This window comes from Aotus nancymaae, unplaced genomic scaffold, assembly GCF_030222135.1.
Source record: "Aotus nancymaae isolate 86718 unplaced genomic scaffold, 86718_ANA_hifiasm-v0.15.2.pri h1tg000006l, whole genome shotgun sequence".
NCBI lineage: Eukaryota > Metazoa > Chordata > Mammalia > Primates > Aotidae > Aotus > Aotus nancymaae.
The window spans coordinates 63,691,219-63,712,130 of record NW_026988417.1 but is presented as its reverse complement, the minus strand read 5'-3'; the positions used below and the strand labels follow the sequence as shown (position 1 = coordinate 63,712,130).

General features: G+C 36.8%; 1 protein-coding gene and 1 long non-coding RNA gene across 2 annotated transcripts in view; one reads left to right on the top strand and one right to left on the bottom strand.

The window, feature by feature from the left end:
- The window catches only part of LOC135269901 (uncharacterized), a 113,525-nt gene that overhangs the window by 9,861 nt on the left and 82,752 nt on the right, over positions 1 to 20,912 (top strand). The gene's annotated exons all lie outside the window — the stretch shown is intronic.
- Positions 14,183 to 15,343, bottom strand: CABS1 (calcium binding protein, spermatid associated 1). Its single transcript, XM_012473403.2, has one exon. The coding sequence runs from the start codon at positions 15,341 to 15,343 to the stop codon at positions 14,183 to 14,185; it is 1,161 nt and encodes a 386-aa protein (XP_012328826.2).

The following is a 20,912-nucleotide window of genomic DNA, read 5'->3' as shown; positions in this document are numbered from 1 at the left end:
CTGGAAAAGAAGAAACTGTACCTCAAGACTGTAACATAGAACTCTTTCTGAGTTTCCTGCTTGTTGGCCTGCCCTGTGGATTTCAGACTCAATACTGCCATAGCAAGTCTTGCCTGAATTCCCAGCCTGGCTTTCTTTTTCACTCTTTCTATATATCCCATTTGGTTCTGTTTCTCTGCAGAATCCTAACTAATATGCACTATCTGATACAATTTGATTATATTTCTGGTTTGCTTGTAAAGCTTTAATATCACTTACAATTTGATATGTTTGTTACAATTTATACTCAGACCCATTGTGCTTATTTAAAAATTATAAATAACCCAAGTGCATTTATGCTTTTGAGTTTTTGATCTTCCCCTTTCCACAGCTTGCAACCAGTGATCTCCTTCTTGTCTTGGCCAACTGGTATTCAATGCTAAGCATCCAGTGCAAACCAGCTATCTCCTGAGAGCATTCAGTTTAATAAATGAAAACATCATTTCCTCATTCACTGGTATATTTTATTCATTTATTTTACAGATGTTTATTGAGCATCTATTGTGTTCCAAGCTCTCAGAATTGAGCAGTGAACAATAGTATCTGATTTATTTGCTTTGAATGCAGTGTAGATAGCTCTTATTAGGACATTCTGGTTTATAGTTGTTGTTTTGGAGTCATCATTAATTGTCTCTTTCAGTTTCAAAAGTGTTCTGTTTTTCATGACAAATTATATGATCATCCTAAATATCAGATATACAGTCTGGCAGGGAAGATAAGCATTAAACAGGTTATGGGTTAAGTTATGTCCTCCTACCAAAAATATGCTGAAATCCTAACTCCCAGTAATTCTAAGTGAGACCTCAAATTTGGAAATGGTGTCTTTTCAGATGTAATGAAGTTAAGATGAATGAGTTCATACTGGATTAAAATTGGCCTAACCCAATGACTGGTGTGCTTATAAACAGAGAGACATCTTGACATGGAGACACAAAGGAGAACCTCATGTGACAAGGAGGTAGAGACTGGAATGATGTGTTTACAAACCAAGGAATGCCAAGGATTGCCAGCAGTTAGTTCCCAAAAGCTGGGAAGAAATTAAAAAAAAAAAAAAATCCCCTAGAAACCACAGAGAGAACATGGTCCTGCTGACACCCTGATTTAGGACTTATATACCCCAAAACTGTGGGGAATATAGATTTCTGTTGTTAACCACCCAGTTTGTGGCACTTTGTTATAGCAGTCTGAAAAAAGTATCATAACATGCAATTGAAATAATTATGGATGTTACACAAAGCAAGGTATAGTGCACTGTGATTAGTATGACAGAATAATACAGGGGCCTATATAAATTTAGGATCCAGGGAGGATATAACTGAGGAAGTGACATTTAGGTGTACTTTAAAATGTGAGTTGAATTTTTCAGGGAGAGCATAGCATGTCCACTGATCCTGATACAAGACATAGCTTTATGCTCTAAGGATGATCAAAATGAGATCTATATAGTTGAAATTTAAGAATGGAAAATGACAGTACCATATTATGAGGCTGGATAGATAAACAGCGTTTCCATTGTGGTGACCCTGATGAAGATCTGAGACGTTGATTACCATCTGTGGAGGTCTGTCCTGCAGACCCTGACTTAATGATGGATGAACACATGCACTTTCACATCTATTTCAGTGATTTAAGTGGGCTGTGGATGGTTCTTGGCTGCTTTCAGAGGGTGACTGCCACCAATTGACCAAGACCCCCTGTCCCATACTCATATTATTTAGTAAAGATTTCATAACAGAGGTTTTAAGTCAACATGCTTGTGGATAATTAACATGATTAAAAGTGGGTTTACAAACAATAAAAACTTTAGGTTCCAGGGCCCAGAGTAAACACTATTAACAGGTAATTCCCCTTTGATTTCCCCTGAGAGGACCATCCAGCACAAAGTTTACATGAGTAAACAGAGTAGAGACAAAGGGATGTGGAGTAAACAGACTTAACTGGGAAGGCCTCTTATTGTCTCTATCTTTTCCCTAATCTAATGTAAATGATCTGACTGCCTCCAGCCTCTCTCCATAAAACCTTTTGGCCTTCCAAAAGGTTTAAGACTATAATCTATAACTTTCCCTAATATTACCCTAGTATTTTGCCAGCCACCCCAAGTGAATTCCAACATCTTCCCCTTTATTTGTTATTAAAATTAGGCTCTGTTGTCTGCCGGCTAATGATGTGTTCAGCAATGTCAGGCCAGGTGGTCCTTGTTTTTATTCCTGCTGTGCATCCTAGGATTAACATAACATAAGACAATTATTATTACAATTTGCAATATTCTTATCCAGTTTAAGAGCAACTCCAAGGAATGGGGGTCTAACCAGGAGAGATGATCTTGCATACCTTTCCATATGGCTGTTTGTTGGGTGTGTAGATCTATAGTGTGAAGGGATTCTAGACATTGTTTTATGTCTGCTGTTAAATCGTCTTAAAAGATTCCCCAAATGTGTTGTTTCACCTCATCCAACCATGTACTGATTGATTCTATGGTAAAGAAGTGACCCAAATATGTTTATGTTCCCAGTCGCAGCTGAATTACTATCGGAATGCCGGTGCATCCTGTTGCTCCCCCACATATTCTACAGCAGCCTCAAGTGCTTGCAGATGTGCAAGAATTATTTGATCTATACCTCGCTATAAAAGAAGTTTATTTGACACATTCTTTGCCAGATTATCTACAAAGGCAGCTGTTCATATTGACTCAGTAATAGATGCCACTGCAACACTGTCAGTTGCCAGGATGACTATGGCTGAGACTATAAAAGCTATAAGTGTAACTATGAATCTTTTGTGTCTGACCTGTAATGTTACTTGGCATTGCAGCTTACTGTATGCCATTAATGAGGAACTTCACTGGGGATATGTTAATTTCTTTTAGCCAAGCAGTAGTTGTTAGAAGCTATGAAGGGGGTGTTAGTTTAAGTCACAGAGCAGAAAAATGTAGATTAGAAGATGAGCTTGATAGAGTGTAGCAAGTACAGGTTACAGGCAGAGTGAAGGAATAAAAAGGAAACAAATCCAAAGCATGATTTCCTTAGTCTTCTGCGTTGTCCTCTTCAGCATTCTCCAGGTGATGTCCAGGGCTTGTGTCATCCTGAAGGGTCTTTCTTCTGCTGGCTTGAGGTTTTTCCTCTTTCCATCATTTGATGAGGATGGAGTCTCATGGCTGGTGCTGGTGTGCTGGAAATTCTAGTGGCTGTACCTATGCTAAGAAACTTTTTATAATCTTTGTAAAAGAACAGGTTAGAGCTTTAAGAAAAACCTGTTGTGCTTTATTTTAATGTCCAGTTCACAGAACAACTGGATACTTCTTTAACTTTTAACTAATATCTTTACACACAGAACTTCTTTTACAATTAATGTTTTAAAACTTGCTTAGATGTTAAAAACAAAATTTATACAATCTACTTGAATAAATTCCCTTCTATAATATTTTTCTTTCTAGTTCTCTCACTAATCTTTCTGTTTCTGTCTGTCTTGGTCAAGCAGTGATGTTGTCACTTGTAAGTCTGCTTGTATATTGCCATAAGCCAATAGACCAGGCAGTGAGATGTGGGCTCAAGATTAGACTTAATTAAAGCTGTTTCAAGATTTTGTGGTAGATAAACTGAGTAAGCCAAATCACTTACTATATTTATGGGCTGAGTGGAAAAAGTTTTTATTGCTAGTATCACAGTTTCAATCTCAGCTCTTTGGCTGCTAGTAAACTCATCTTAGGTGATTGAATTATATGGTCTTTACTAGACTGCAGCTTTTCCTTGTTTACCTGATCTGTCAGTAAACAATGTTAAAGCATTAGATATGGAGCAGTGTAATACTCCTTTGAATTGCTCTTTACTTAAAGAAATCTTGATGATATTAGGATTATAACTTAGCAACTGATTGTATAATTCATTAAGCTGGATTTTTTTTTTTTTTTTTTTTTAATTTGAGACGGAGTTTTGCTCTTGTTACCCAGGCTGGAGTGCAATGGCGCGATCTCGGCTCATTGCAACCTCCGCCTCCTGGGTTCAGGCAATTCTCCTGCCTCAGCCTCCTGAGTAGCTGGGATTACAGGCATGCGCCACCATGCCCAGCTAATTTTTGTATTTTTTTAGTAGAGACGGGGTTTCACCATGTTGACCGGGATGGTCTCGATCTCTTGACCTCGTGATCCGCCCGCCTCGGCCTCCCAAAGTGCTGGGATTACAGGCTTGAGCCACCGCGCCTGGCCGGTAACATGAAGTTTTAAGAGGAAATCTGAAACCATCTTTGGAAGCAGAGACCTAAATTATATACTTTAACTTTGTGCTTAAAGTCACGAATAGCTTAAATCTTGCAATTGAGTTTTTAGGCTTACCAAGTTTATGGACTTTAAACTGGCAAACTGTTCTGAAAACAGTGACTTACTAGCTGGGCAAAGACTATCTTTCATCAGTCTTTCATGCATATGTTTTCACTACACTTACATATATATTACTTCACTTTCTGAGAATGGATACAACATTTTTACTTCTTAATTCAATGAATATTATTTAACTTAGTTTAATGTTTTCCTTTAAAGGGTAATGTGTGGTTTTACATGCTTAGCTTTTGATTGCTTTTCAGCTAATTTGTGGGCCTTCTTTTATAGCTGATTGAAATTTATCATCTAAATTTACAAAATTAAGGGTAAATAAGGATTGTGCTAGTAGTGTTGCCTTTTAAGATAGAAAACAGGTTTTGCAACTTATTAGTTAATTAGGAAATTCTTTTTTACTGAGGAGCAAAGCTATATGGCAGACTTTTAATTGCTCCTTACCAATTCATGGGCTAGCTGTAGCTTCAGAGGTTACTGTTTTACTTAAATTGGATTTTATTAGAACCACGTTAAGGATAGAATTGGAATAACAACCATTCCCATTATCAGACTTTAAATTTTACTCCAATCTTAGCAGATAATTATAATCATTATAATCTAGGATGGTGTTTGTAAACAAAGACCACATGAAATTTCACTGAGGGACACCTGCAGAGAGCAGCAGCCAATCAGTCAAGACACGCTGTCCCATCCTCACATTTATTCAGTAAAGATTTCATAACAGAGGTTCTAAGTCAACATGCTTGTGGAAAATTAACATGGTTAAAAGAGTGGTTTTACGAATGATAAAAGCTTTAGGTTCTGGGGCCCAGGGTAAACACCATTAACTGGTAATTCCCCTTTGATCTCCCTGAGAGGGCCATCCAGCACGAAGTTTATATGAGTAAACAGTTAGAGACAAAGGAATGTGAGGGTAAACAGACTTAACTGGGAAGGCCTCTTACTCTCTATCTTTTCCCTAATCTAATGTAAATGATCCGGCTTCCTCCAGCCTGTCCCAATGAAATCTTCAGGCCTTCCAAAAGGTTTGAGGCTATAATCTATAACCTTCCCAATATTTCTCTAATATTTTGCCAGCCACCCTGAGTGAATTCCAACAAATACCATAAAGATTTTGGACTTCATCCTAAAGTTGGTGGAGAGTCACTGGATAGTTTTTTGAATTAGGAGGCGGAAGTGATATGATCAATTTGTATAATAAAATGCCACTCTTTCTTGATAGAGATTTGGATAAAGAAATGGCCATGGGAAGGAAGGCAAATGGATTCTAAAGCACTATTTAGAATGCCAAGGTAAAAACTTTGTATTTGTTAGGTATGGAGAATAAGAGGGTGGGAAGTGAAGGCTGAGTCCCCAGTTTCTTTCTTGGACAACTGTGAAGATAGTGCCTTTTGCTGAGATGGAGAATATTAGAAGAGGAGTAATCTGAGGGAAGGGAAATGCCTATTTTAAGTCAGCCTTCTGCTATGTTTGAAATATATGTGAGAAAAGCAAAACAACATACCAGTAGTTTTGTAAAGAAAATAAAGGCCATAGACTCAAATTGTAATTAATGTATTCTTTGTTTACTACCAATTTGCAATAGGTTAAATGAGTAGAAGCATGTATACTACAAACACACTGGTTTAATTTCCCACTGTTCTTGGTACCTTGAAGTTACTAACGTTCTTTAATGCATCTTCATGTAGAGCTAGTTTAACAACTTGAACAGGTACTCTGGGAATCTTCTGAGAAGAACATTCTTTCTTAATGATCAGAAGTCTTTGCCTTTTGAAATTGGCTTCTCTCTCTCTCTTTTTGTGGTCAGAAACTCCCTGTGACCTGGAGGAGAGTGTTATGCCCCACGGTAGGGGTATTTGTGGGGAAAGGGTACAGTGGAGATTATAAACAGGGGTTACACTGGGACACAGGGAACTTTGGATGGAGTTATCTGTGTCAGAGGGAACTATGGGTAGGATTATCTTGTGACACGGGAGTATCTTTCATCAAGTAAATACAATAAAATATTAAAGATAGTGTGATTAAAGAATGTACATAGTGGGATACACACCAGGTAATCATACCAAGAAGTGGTTAAAGATGGTAGCTCATGAGGTGAATATGAAAGATGATATTTACCCTATGATACTGGCACTGGGAGTACAGTAGGCACTGTAATCTCAGCACTTTGGGAGGCTGTGGCAGGAGAGTTGCTTGAAGCCAGTAGTTTGAGACCAGTCCAGGCAAGATAGCAAGACCCTTTCTCTACCAAAAAAAAAAAAAAAAAAATGTTTAAAAAAGGCACAGAGACTTGAAATAACTTGGAGTCTTGGTTTTTAAGGTACATTGATTTCAAATAACAGAAAACATAACCCAAACTTGTTTAATTAGAAAATGCATTGTCTCAGGTAAACAAGCAGACTAGTTAGGCTTGCTACATGATGTGACTAGTCTCATGTTATTTTATTATTTCGTGTTGGGATATAACAGGCACCCTCTGACCCCAAGATGTGTGAATAAATTCACTCAGACACAGAACACAGTGAAAGAGCAGGCTGGGGTGTCCAGGCCATTCACTCAAAGGAGTTAATGGCCTCAAGCTCTGACATGCTGGCCTTTATTCAGCACACATTAAATAACAAAGGCTTTGATTCAACATCATCAGAGGGTAAAAATTAAAGGCCAGTTTCTGAGGCCTAAGCAAACACCATTTGTGGGTAATAAACTTATGCCAACCTCCCGAGGCAGTCAATCTTGGATGGGAAAAGGTTGGTTTTAGGACAACACAACATTTAGATAAACTCCTTTGCTTCAAGCCTCAAGATAAAAGAACTAGCCACCTTCCATCCGTTCTTTCCTGAAGCTATGTAAACTGCCTGGCCTTCCAAGGGGGTTTTGTGACTATTTCCTATAACTATCTCTAATATTTTTCCCTTGATATTTTTGCCACCACCTTGACTGCACTAACACAATTTCATATTTATATTTCTTGTGTCTAGTTTCCTCAGTGTTCACTTATTCTTAAGCAGCCTGCCTCCTTGTCATCCCAAGGTGGCTCTAGCAGCTCCTGGCCCTAAATGTCTTTAAACAGAAGTTTCCTTCAGAAACTTATTTCCCAGAACCTCCCCAAAGCAATTCCTCTTGCCCTCTTTGCTCTGCCTGGTTTATGTGGTTATACTTCATGACTGTGGAAAGGCATGTGGGAACAGGGAGTAAGCAAAAAGCTTTAGAGCTGAGTGTTGTGGGGCTTAATTTAACTGGTGAAATACCAGACCAGAGGTGAGATGACCAGCTACAAGACAGCTGTTAGGCTTACCCAAGGCAGTGGCAATGGAAATAGATCAAGGGGGAGGGTTATGATAAAGAGATGGAATGATTCATTTATTCAACAGTTCACACAAAGCAGTGTGATTTGAACTTGAGTTTTGGAGCCACACATGTCCGTGGAGCTGAGCTTTCTTATTTACTAGCATTGTTATCTGGGGTCAGTGACTTTTCTGTTTCACTTTGGTTATCTGTGAAATGTGACTACTATAATATCTACTCACTGTACTTCCATCACTCCTTTCTCAGGTCATCACTATTTAGAATATTTGGGAAGAAAGACTCTGTCTCATATTTATTCTCTAATTACTCATCTAGCCCCAAATTCCTGTTACCTTCTGTTGTAGAGCACATTATCTTCTTTTCTTTCTTTTTTTTTTTTGAAAGAAGGGAAGAAAGAAAGAAAAAGAATAAACAAGAGGAAGAAAAAGGAAGAGAAAGAGAGAGAGAGAATGGGAGTATTGCTTTCTTGCCCAGGCTAGAATGCAGTTTAGTAATGGGTATTGAAAACCTCTTTTATACCAATAATTATACTTGATGTAAACAGGAAGGAATAAGGGAAGAAAATAACAAACGAGCAGCCAACCAATATTTCATTTAAACCTATGAAATGCTATGCGATTACTGAGGAGTGATTTACTTCCAATTATGTAGTCACTTATGGAATAGGTATGAGGTGGTAATGTATGTTTTATGTATTTGAAGTGGAGAGTTCTATAAATGTTTATTAAGTTTACTTGTTCCGGGTCTGAGTTCAAGTCCTGGATGTCCTTGTTAATTTTCTGTCTCGTTGATCTATAAAATCGTTAGCTCTTCTTGTTACATTGATCCTTTTGCCATAGTGTAATGTCCTTCTTTGCCTCTTTTGCTCTTTGTTGCTTTAAAGTCTACTTTATCAGAGGCGAGAATTGCATCTCCTGCTTTTTATTTGTTTGTTTATTTTTACTCTCTGATTGGTTGATAAATCTTCCTCCTTCTCTTTGTTTTGAGTCTTTGTGTATCGTTGCATGTGAGATGGGTCTGGATGCAGCATACCAATGGGTTTTGGCTTTTTATCCGATTAGAATATATATAACTTTAATACTGGCATTTGATGCTAGCTGGCTGTTTTGCCCATTAGTTAGTGTAAATTTTTCGTTGTGTTAATATTCTTTTCTTTTTGATATATTTTTGGAAAGGCTGATATTGGTTGTTCCTTTATATGTATAGTGCTTCTTTCAGAAGCTCTTGTAAAGCAGGCCTGGTGGTGGTGAACTCTCTAAGTACTTGTTTGTTCGCAAAAGGTTTAATTTTTCCTTCGATTATAAAGCTTAGTTTGGCTGGATAGGAAATTCTGGGTTGAAAGTTCTTTTCTTTAAGGATGTTAAATATTGGTCCCCACTCTTTTCTGGCTTGTAGGGTTTCTGCTGAGAGATCTACTGTAAGTCTGATAGGTTTCCCTTTATGGGTAACCTGACCTTTCTCTCTGGCTGCCCTTAGTATTTTCTCCTTCATTTCAACCCTAATAAATCTGACAATTATGTGCCTTGGGGTTGGTCTTCTTGAAGAATATCTTTGTGGTGTTCTCTGTATTACCTGGAGTTGAATATTACCCTGCCTTGCCAGGCTGGGAAAGTTTTCCTGAATGATATCCTGAAGAGTATTTTCCAACTTGGATTCATTCTCTTCATCACATTCAGGTACACCTATCAAACGTAAATTAGGTCTTTTCACATAGTCCCATATTTCCAGGAGACTTTGCTCATTCCTTTTCATCCTTTTTTCTCCAATCTTGTCTTCTCATTTCATTTCACTGAGCTGGTCCTCGACATCTGATATCCTTTCTTTTACTTGATCAATTCGACTGTTTAAACTTGTGCTTGCTTCGCGAAGTTCTCGTGTTGTGTTTTTCAGCTCCATCAATTCACTTATATTCCTCTCTAAATTGTCCATTCTCGTTAACATTTCGTCAAACCTTTTTTCAAGGTTCTTAGTTTCCTTGCATTGGGTCAGAACAAGTTCTTTTAATTCACAGAAGTTTCTTATCACCCCTGTTTTGAAACCTGCTTCTGTTATTGGAACACACTCGTTCTCCATTAAGCCTTGTTCCGTTACTGATGAGGAATTGTGATCCCCTGTAGAGGGAGAGGCATTCTGATTTTGAGTATTCTCTGCCTTTTTATGCTGATTTCTTCCCTTCATTATATATTTATCCGTCTGTTGTCTTTGTAATTACCGACTTTCTAACTAGGTCTCTGAGCAGATGACCAACTTGTTGATTCCCAGCGCTGAAATCTGAGCAATCCACAGCGCCGGCCAAAATAGCGGTGTTAAGATTGATGGTGCTTTTCTGCCCGGGCGTCTCAGGACTCTGCACCAAAAACTGACGCTCTAAGGCACCAGCAAAACCGCCTCGCCGGCCACAAGAGTTGCCCTGGCGACACGTGGGGCTCCTCTGCTGGGAATCTCCTGGTCCGTGAGCAACAAATATTCGTCTGAAAGTGTGGCGTTCTCTCGTTCTCTGCGCTTTCACTGGGAACTACGAGCCCGAGCTGCTAGTGATCAGCCATCTTGGATCGCAACCTATCTTTTTAATTGTTTAATTGTTCCAGTTCAGTTTATGGCTCTGAGCCTCATCTCTTGCATGCAAAGGGGACTACCAAGTTATTTTTCTATACAAAATCTTTGAAAGATGTATAGCCTAGCCAGTGCTTTCCGTACTAAAATTGTTTTGAGGATAAAGTGATTAAAACCTTTAATAGCTTCCAAACAGTTAAAATCTAGGATGTTTAACAAGTACCATATGATTTATCTTTTGCCTACCTTTCCAGTTTCATCTTATTTTCCAGCTGATACCATGCCTGTTCATATCCTTGAAAAATCTAGCTTCAAGAATTTGGAGATGTTGTTTCCTCATCTCTCCACATTTTTCAGTATTTTAGTTTAAATCTCCCTTCCTCAGAGACATTTTCTTGGTCTTTAAATGTATGCAAAATCTGCAATTATAATCTTCTGTTTTTGTTTTGAAACACCCATCACATTTTGCACAGTCATTTCTTTCTGTGTGATTATTTGAGATTGTTTGTCTAAAATTTGTCTTTTATGGTTGATTAATTTCCATGAAGGCAGGGATGATGTCATTTGATTCACTGCAGTGTCTCAAAACACTTTCATAGTGCTTGGAACATAGTAGATGCATACACGTGCCTTATGAATGAAAAATAAAACAGTGTCTGACACGGGAAACACTGAAAATACTAGCTAATATATATATTTTTTGAGATACAGTCTCGCTCCGTCACCAGGCATCAGGCTGGAGTGCAGTGAGCTATCTCTGCCTCCCCAGTTCAAGCAGTTCTCCTGCCTCAGCCTCTCGAGTAGCTGGGACTACAGGCGCGCACCACCACGCCCAGCTAATTTTGTATTTTTAGTAGAGACGGGGTTTCACCATGTTGGCCAGATGGTCTCGATCTCTTGACCTCGTGATCCGCCCGCCTCGGCCTCCCAAAGTGCTGGGATTACAGGCATAAGCCACCGTGCCCAGCCAATATTTTTATTAAATATAGGAAGCAAATAATAGTGAGAGATCTAGCTTGGCTTCCAGGTTTCCTAGTTAATGGAGTTGACAAACATTCATCCTCTCCTGTGTACACCTTAAATTCTGGATGATTACAGAGATTTAGAAATGCAAAGAAGCACAGTGAATGAAGCAAACTCACCTGTAGTCCTTCTTAGAGACTATATATTGTGATATATATAATCCAGACATTCTGCATGTGTGTGTATGTGTATGTATGTGTATATTGCATACAAACCACTATGTAAATTTGGTTAGAGTTTTATGAAAATACCCTCCATTTGATTAAATATTCTTCCTAAGAACTATTTTAAAAGATGTGGATTATGGCTTCATATGGATATATAGAAGTGTAATTAATTACATGTAACTACAGTTGTAGATTGTTTAAGTGTTTCTCCTTTATGTACATATAAAATCACATTCTTCAGTGTAAGAGTTTGCCAATATTCTTGTATTTAAATCTGAGAGCCCAAACACTATAGTGATTAAGAGAACATGGGCTCTGGAAGAAGACTACCTGGGTTTGAAGTGTTCTTTGCTACATATTAACTATGAAGCTTGGTGCATATTGAATAGCTTTTCTGACTGTTTCTCTATTACTAAAATTAGAATAATAATATTTCTCATTCTAAGGTACCATGAGGATCAAATGTTATTCTAAATATAAACACAACTGTGTCTGACCGGTGGTCAGAACTCAGTAACTGTCAGAACTTTCATAATTTCTTTTTTTTTTTTTTTTTGAGACGGAGTTTCGCTCTTGATACCCAGGCTGGAGTGCAATGGCGCGATCTCGGCTCACCGCAACCTCCGCCTCCTGGGTTCAGGCAATTCTCTTGCCTCAGCCTCCTGAGTAGCTGGGATTACAGGCACGCGCCACCGTGCCCAGCTAATTTTTTGTATTAGTAGAGACGGGGTTTCACCATGTTGACCAGGATGGTCTCGATCTCTTGACCTCGTGATCCACCCGCCTCGGCCTCCCAAAGTGCTGGGATTACAGGCTTGAGCCACCGCGCCCGGCCAGAACTTTCATAATTTCTAACTCAGGAAAAATCTCAGGGCTAAAATATGTAAAATAACTGGGCCAAAACTTCAAATTTTTAAAATGCTTGCTACATGTATTGCCAACTTGACTTCCAGCCTTCCAGAAAGGTTGGAGAAATTTGGAGAAACTTTGGAAAATGAGTCAACAAGGAATATGGACAATAATCACTCTCAATCCTCAAATGGCTAAAACTGATGTGTAATAGTTTTATTTTGATATTTTGAATATGTCTATTGAATATTTTTCACATGTTCATTGACAATTTGTGTTTTATGAATTATGTTTATTTCTACTGTTCATTTAAAATTCTTTGTAGAAACTTTTAAAGGAAAATGATACTGATTTTTTTCACTACTATGTAAAGTGAAATTATTTACTTTTTAATTTTATATTGATTTTCTTTGTTTCAGAATTTTAACTATTCATGATGTCAAACCTATCAATCTTTTTAACACTTTTTCAATATGCTTAGATTTCTCAGGTTCATTTGCATAGATATACAGGTATATTTTCTCCTAAGTTTTTGTATAGGTTTATTTTTTACATTAAAGTCTTTAGTTTATGTAGAATTTATTTTAATGTATGGTCTTAAACATAGTTTAAAATTTATTATTCCAACTTATTTTTTCCCAAATACTGGTTGTCCAAGTAAGATTAACTATTATATCCCACGTTTTTGAAGTCCACTTCACTGTATAATTAATTTTTGTGTCATAATTTGTTTCTGAGTTTTAATACACTATCATGACTATTCTAGTCTATAGTTTATCTAATGGTGCAAATTCCTATACAAGTCCCCCATGCATAATGTCTTTCATTCACTCAGTGTTTTGGCATTGTTTTTATTTCATTTTTAAAATGTAATACAATTATGAATCTCTATAGAATAATTCTACTTCTGATGATTAGAGCTATGTTATTCTTGAAACAAACAATGGATTTTCATTTCTCTTTATTTTTCCTAATTTGAGAAGGCTGTACTAGAATATCAAACACACCTACACACAGTAAATTAGTTGCTTGCCAAAAAGATTTATTGAAGAAAATCAGCAAAGTGCAAACAGACCCATTTAAGTAGTCTGCACCAGAAAAGAATGAAGATTTATGTCATTGAATTGCTAACAAGAATCATAAGAAGAGTGTGATATTCAGTGATTATGACCTGGAAAACATGAACAAAACTTTAGAAAACATATTTTAACAGAAAGAAAATTAAATTGATATGTATGTTTATAGTATATCTTTCTGACAAATATGCATGTTTATAAAATATCATTTTGCTTTAGTTTGTATCTAACATGTGCCAAGAACCCTATCACAAATCTTATGTATCTTACATGTAGGTGCTAAACAATTACTGAATTGTTTTAATTCTTATATGAGCAAGGATTAAAAATTTTTCAAATAGAAGAAAATGGTGAAATACTAATGAGAAAATTATTTAGAACAAACATTTTGGGAGAACTTTTTAGTGCTATAGTAATGTTTTTGAGATGTTAATTTGATTCTCCTCATACCCTTAATTCTCTCACTAAAATATAAAATTGACTATTAACTAAATGATATGCATCACTAAATGTAGGAAGTGAGCTTTTACATTGCTCTGTCTTCATACTCTCTGAAGGCTAGGCTGAAAAATTTTACATTAAGTAATTGTTAGACTATGGAAACTTTGTGATACTAGGGGAACTATTACACTGCTTTTTTTTTTTTTTTTTTTTTAAGTTGCCTTCAATTTGTTGCATGACCTGTATTCCTAAGCATCTGCATTTACTAAGTTGAATACTTGCCTTCAATGTCCACATTCTTTCATTTCTATAGGATTTTGCTTGTTGGAAAAGTTTCTTAGATGTTAAGGCTATATTGCTGGGTTATTGCACAATTCTACATGGTATCCCTCTTGCTGCTTTCAAATCATGAACTCATCTGGATCTTCTTTCAGTAGTTCAAAGATACCTGTTCCAGTTGTGGAGGTGTCTTCCTCATAGTTTGGGGTATCTAATACAGAGGTAGTTTCAGAAAATGGCTCAGTGATTTTAGGTACCGTCTCTGTTCTATCAGTTTCAGACAAATCTGTAGACGATTCTTTCACCGTGTTTGTAGCTATCGATGCAGGGACAACAAAGTCATATCTGGATTCAACAGCAGTAAGCAAAACAGAATGGGTCTCTGCTTCATTTGCAGTATCTGTTTCTATCCAAATATCGGCTCCCTCGGTAGATTCTTCATCAGTTAACAGGGTATCTTCCTGGTTATCTCCGTCTTTTTCAGCAGAAGTAGTGAGTTCAAACACAGTGATAAAGTTTTCCTCATCAGATTTAGTTACTGTAGCCACAGCACTGGTGTCATCTTCTGAAACACTTAAGCCAATTTTGGTTATTTTCTCTTCAAGGGCAGTTATGTCTGGAATAGTAGTGAAGTTTTTTTCAGGAGCAGAAGGGATTTCAGGCTCAGGAATAATGGAATCAGTGATCTGGAGAGCCTCATCAGCAGGGACATTGGATTTGATGGAGGGATTATAATTGTTTATATCAGCTTCGTCCTTTTTATGTGGAAAGGTAGGAGTGTCAACAACACCGGCACTGCTGTCCTTTAGTGTGCCAGAGGCTTCAGATGTTATTGAGATCTCTACATCTCCTGTGTCAGTGGTTGCTATGTCAGTGGAAAAATCGATCAAAGAAACGGTAGCAACTGGTGATGAAATATTCCCAATTTTCACTGGCATGAAATTTTCAGTAATAGAGTCTCTTTGTATGGAGTTCGTAGTGCCAGTCAGAGAGGTAATTTCTTTCTCTAGGTGAGTTGTTGACTTAAGCAAGTGTGTCCCCATATCGTCTTCTGATTTGAGTTTTTCCTTTGTAGGTGTAAGTTTGTTGCCTGTAGTTGTTGAAAAATCACTTTCTAGCATATACTCATTTACTGAAATGACGTGGTCTCCTTCTGAAGTAATAGTTGTTTCTGATTTGAGAATAATGTTGTCAGCCCCAAAGAAAATAGTTGCTGCAGTTGGTGTTTTACTGCTTTCTGTTGGAGGACGAGAATAAATTTTAGGCAAACCATCTTCAGCCATGGGGTGAAGGAGCACTGTGCACTCTCAGAGGTCTTGCTTCGGGCTTGGTGGTGTCTGTAAGTAGGAGAGCAGTGTTCATCAGAGTGATCAAAGCTTGGGTCATCATGGTGATTGTTGCATCAGCTATGGAGGCAATGGCACTGGCTCTCCTTGGAGGTTGTTTCTGTGTTGTGATTGGTCATCTGGCTGCAGGAGTATTGATGTTGGATTAAAAGACAATGGAGTCCACTCTGATTATGGAATCAAATTCACAGTCAAGCATTTCAATTTCATGGAACTTAAGATTTACCATGTTGCAGATTATAAGGAAAATGTCTCCTGATATGGAGGTAAGGTCACTTGAAATAGGCATAGCAGAGACTGCCAGGTATCTTGTGGGTTTAGTATTAGTAAGAAAAACTCTGGAAGCCACAAGTTTATCAGCATCAGCTTAAAGTCGTCTGTCTTCCAAATAAGTAACAGAGTCTTTTTAAGGTAAAGCCATTTTCCCTTAAGATTCATGGTATTAAAAAAAAATTGGTATCTAAAAAAACTAATGGTGTTGTTGGCAGTAAGTATAGCTACAGAAGATAATTAGGTAGCAGGGAATTCACTTAATTCCATTCTTCATAAGAGGAAGTCCCACATTTTCAGTAGAGATAGTAACAAGTAGTTATTGGCCTGTTAGGGTCTTTACTGTTTTTTTCTTCATTGCATTTCCTACTTCTTGAATTTACTTGAGTAATAGTGAGAGTCTAAAGTCTTGTATGTTAAAATTGTTTTAGGAATGTTTTTCTGCATTGGCTGTTATTTTAACTCCAAAAGGTAGGAAGGGTTATCACTGGCAGAAAGCTGGTATTATGTGTCAAAATTCACGCAGAAATAAGAATCAAGATGTGGATAACTGCATTAGTTTTAAGAACTATATTTTTAATTTCAGAGGGAGTTTTCTAAATAATAATGTTAATTATATCAAACATCGTCATTGAGACATTGTTTACTGAAAATGTGGGACTTCCTGTTATCGACCTTAAGGTTTAGCTAATTAGATGAAAGCAGATTGCAGTCTAGTGTTAATGCTAAAATGAGTCTTTTTCCAGTGTTGTTAGAAGAAATTGAATTTTCATACTCAGACACTACTAAATCTGGGAAAGGGCAGCAACATCAGCCTGAATAGTGAGTTCGATCCCAAGGACCAATAATTATTCTTTATTAAATATGAACTCAACCTCAAAGTTTTCAGCTTTCTCTCTAGACAATTAGCCTGGTTGCAGATATATCATCATTCTTTGTAAAAATATGTTTCTAAACAGAAATACCATCAGTTTCTGTGCCAGTAAAGAAAGCCACAGAGTAAAGTCATTCTCCGAGTAAGCTTACTTAGTGGGAGGATTTTCTTAACTTCTATTTTGGTCCCCCATCATCTAATGCTTATAAAACTTAATTCAGAATATATGCTATAAACAGAAGACTTGGTACCTACTTTGGGGGAGGTTTTTTGTGTACAAAAAGGAAAAAAGAAGATGGAGAGGTTACTGTATATTTGCTAGAAGATATCTTGTGAGACTAGGTATTTGTTATGATAAAGAGAGTTGGAATATGCTATAAAATACATAGTTTTATGAGCATTTCATCTCCAATTAGATATGTCAGTTGAAATAATTATATCATCTTCATTGATATTAATTTATCTAATAGTCTTTAATTTCAGGAGTTACTTTTGTGATCACACCAACTCTACTTCCACTAGTATAGCTGTGAGGAAGGATCACACTGATTGCAGCATAATTGTTCCCCCTCTAAAGGGAATGCTATTAATATTATCTATGTTTTCTAAAACACCACCCTTCAAAGGAACACTTTAGATTGAGTGTGTGTCATCCATCAAGAGAAGAAAGCATATAGTGAAAATCCTGGAACTACATGAATTTTAGCTATCTTGAGGATGAAACTGGAGTTATATGCTCTAGAGAATACATAATAGTATACTCCTTTTTGACCAAATGATCACTGCCATTGAAGGCATTATCTGACTTAAGGACAGAGAATCAGATTCTATAGATAAGTTTTATTTAATCTGAAAAGTAGTTTCTTACATTGTTGGAATGTCTATTACACTAATAAGAACATTTTGTCTTTTTCAAGGAAAGTATTAAATTTATATCTATTGACATGTGTTTCAGAGTATATTCCTTACATTTAAGTGAAAAGGTGAAAACTGCTAATCAAGGAACTCAGTAAAACCCCAGGAAGGTCATTTGGCACGCCTATGATTTTTCAGGGATACTTGATTAGGAAAAGAGTCCTTAGAAACAGACTTTGAAAATGCCAGTGTCACAGTGATGTCCATGTTGAGACTTTCCTTGTGTGGAGAATATCTTGAGATTCATCAGAAGAAATGCCAAGTGCGATTTTAAAATAATCAACTGTTAGATGAATAGTCTCTCCTATGAATACTAGAATTCCTGTTTAGAAAAAGCCTGCATGTATCTTCAGAGTTTATAAATTTACTGGGGAAAATAAAATGAGCCTTATTTGAGGTGAGTATAATCATAATGAAGTCACTAAAGAAGTTCCAGTTTCAATATCTTCACTCACAAAATAATTTCCATCTTCAGAAATAGTGAAAAAAGTGAGAGGAACAATCACATTTTGGGATTTGGTTATGTCAACATCCACAGTTTTGTCCTCTTCCCCTCAAGTGTTTGGAATGTTGGAAGCATGACTAAAGAAATTTTTGAAGGATATGTTGGTCTGTGAGGCAGCTATTTCTTTGCTTCCAAGGAAGATGACTTTTACAGCAGGATAAGTCACAATCTTCATATCTACTTTGTTGTTTGTAGGATCCCCAGGGATATCCTTTGGAGTAATTGCTTTTCCCTGTAACAATTACTTATATTAATATTAATTTAATATTTAATTAGGGATGAAATATCATCCCTAATTAAAGTGTTTTCTTCAATTTCCTTGTTAGCTTGTGGAAAAATAGAAATTTCTTTTACTCTAGGTAATACCTTTTCCATATCAACAATGGATTCATGAGTAACATTAGTGGTTTCTGAGGGTTGAAATTCAGTATTTGCTTCTCTGCTATTAGCTATATTAAATTCCAACTGAGGATTTCCTTCTACCTGGAAAATGATCTCTGTGTAAGATGAAGATTTTTTTATCAGTAGGAGTAAAGGCAATAACTTTTGTTAGCAAATTTGAGTCCCTGGCCATGAAGTTGGTTTTGCGAGAAACAGATCTAGCTGGGAAGGAATCCTTGGGTGTGGGAAAGCTTGAATAAGCTGCTACAGGGACACTGTCATAATCCTTATTGACTGATTTGTCACCAGCAATGAGATTCATTCATAAGAGTTTTGGTCAGCATTTTGTATAGAGTTTGCTTCCATCTGGATAACTGGATCATTTCCTATTATATTTCCATCTATAAGGTGATTCACTTAAAATTCACTAGCTGTGTTTTTCACTGTAGAAGCTTTAGTTATTTCTCTTGTGTAATAGAAATTCAGATCCTTATATTCATTAGGAATAAAGTAGAAAACTTGGTGCTTGTTTTCTTAGATTCTGAATTTCTAATTGCAGAGGCATCAGTATCAAAAATTTTGTCCTTGGTAACAAGAGTAGCAGATGTGTTAGGTTTGACATCTTGATATTGTCTGAGGAGTCAGTGTAATCAACTTGAAGAACAATACAGACCAATGGAAAAATGTTCAGGACAATTTGACTTTCAATGTTTTGTCTTCCTGAGATAACACCTTCCTGAAAGTAAGCGAAATCTGTTGGCATAGGCTCTAATGCTGCTGAAATTAATGTTGCTGGATGATGATGTAAGTTTTCCCTTTTTGCAAGTCTGGTGGCTGCAGTTTCTTTAGTATGAGAATTAACAGTTAAGATAAGAGTTTCAGGTACTCTAACAGATGCAGGTTTTAGAGACATGTCACTCTCTGATGGAGGGCTGAAATGGCCATGTTAATTTTGGTCTCAGTGGAGATAGCAGGAACATTTGGTTTAACGGAAAACATCTTTCTCAAAGGAGAAAAAGTAAGCCGTGTTTTTATCCACATTGGAAACCTCATCATTAGAAAGCTGAGCTAAAGAAAAATCACTAAACTTTCAATCAGATGCCACAGCTATACTTGTTTCATCTTCAGCAAAATCAGATATACTGGATATGATAGTGTCTGCCTTGCTGGGTGTAAATGTCTTATAAATGGTAGGTGATAAGTTTTCCCTGAACAAGTTATAACTACTTTTGATAGCATGATTAGTGGTGTCAGTTGTGAATTTTCTGTTGTCAACTACTGGTTTTACATACGAAAAAATGGAATACTCAATTATTTCATTTCCAAAGTCAGAGCTTTCAGAGGGAATTATGATGGCATCATCACCATTTATGGCACCTTTTTTCACAGATGTTTTGTCATAAAATCTAGAAGGATTCTTACTTGAATTGATTAGGAAGTGAGTTGTGGGTCTATGAGGTTCGGTTTTGACATTGACATAGGGATCTTTGAAAAGAATGGCCTCAATGTCAAAGTTCTTGTTTTTCTGTCTAGGAATTATAGCTTGGTAATTTTCTTTATCTTTGAACTCTGATAATGTTGCTTTCGAGAGACTATCTGAAGTAGCCACTGTGGTATATAGTGTATGAGACATATGTCTCTTAGGAGCATATCTGAGTGTACTCATTTTTATAAAGGAATTATTTGCTTTATCCTCTAATTCCAAGACAGAGTCATCTGAGACATATTCAGAGCCACTGTCATCAGACATGATAATTATATCATCTGCATATGCTGGAGTGATTTTGCCTTCAGAAGAAATGTCATCCTTCCTTTCTGAAATGTCTTTTATAAAATAATTTCTTTCATACTCAGCAGCTTGCTCACTCTCTATAAAATATTTGCGCTTAAATATATTCCCTTTAAAAGTGTTTACCATATCTTTTTCAGAGGTTATGGTAATAGGCAAAATGATAACTTGGTCAGATGGAATAATTGTTTCCTCAGGTAGAAAATTATAATCAATCTTCTTTGTGATATCTTTTTCCATGATAGTAACAGGAGTGAGTTTGGAGTATTTGAGAGTACCCATGCATGTTGTGAAATCAGAAGGAAGAGGTAGTCTCCATTGTAGGCCATGTGATCTTGCTGGAGTGTTTGTGCTGGACCTGTCTATGTCAGAGACTCTATCATCAGAGGCAGAGCTTTGATCATTAGGTCTAGATGCTTCTGAAAGAGTTAATGTGGAATAAATGGAAGAAATTCCTTTTACATTGGGAGGTGCTTGAGATTTGAAAGAAGTATCATCAAATTCCACAGTGAAAGAATCATCTTTTAGTGTGCTGGTAATTGGAAATTACTCATTTCATTCTGAAAATGAGTTTCCTGCTTCAGAAACAGGGAATTCTTCGACATCATTGTCATTGTTGGAGAGAAGATTGAGTTTGGTTGCTGAAAGAGGGATTTTCCATGTAGCTGGAATGAGATCTGTTATATTTGTAAACTGACTTAATTTAAATAGAACAGCTGGATTTTCTTGATCAGGAAGATTAGCTATTTTCCTTATCTTGTAGACACTATTC

Coding starts and splice junctions, on each gene's coding strand:
- CABS1 (XM_012473403.2), bottom strand. CDS start 15,343: ATGGCTGAAGATGGTTTGCCTAAAATTTATTCTCGTCCTCCAACAGAA.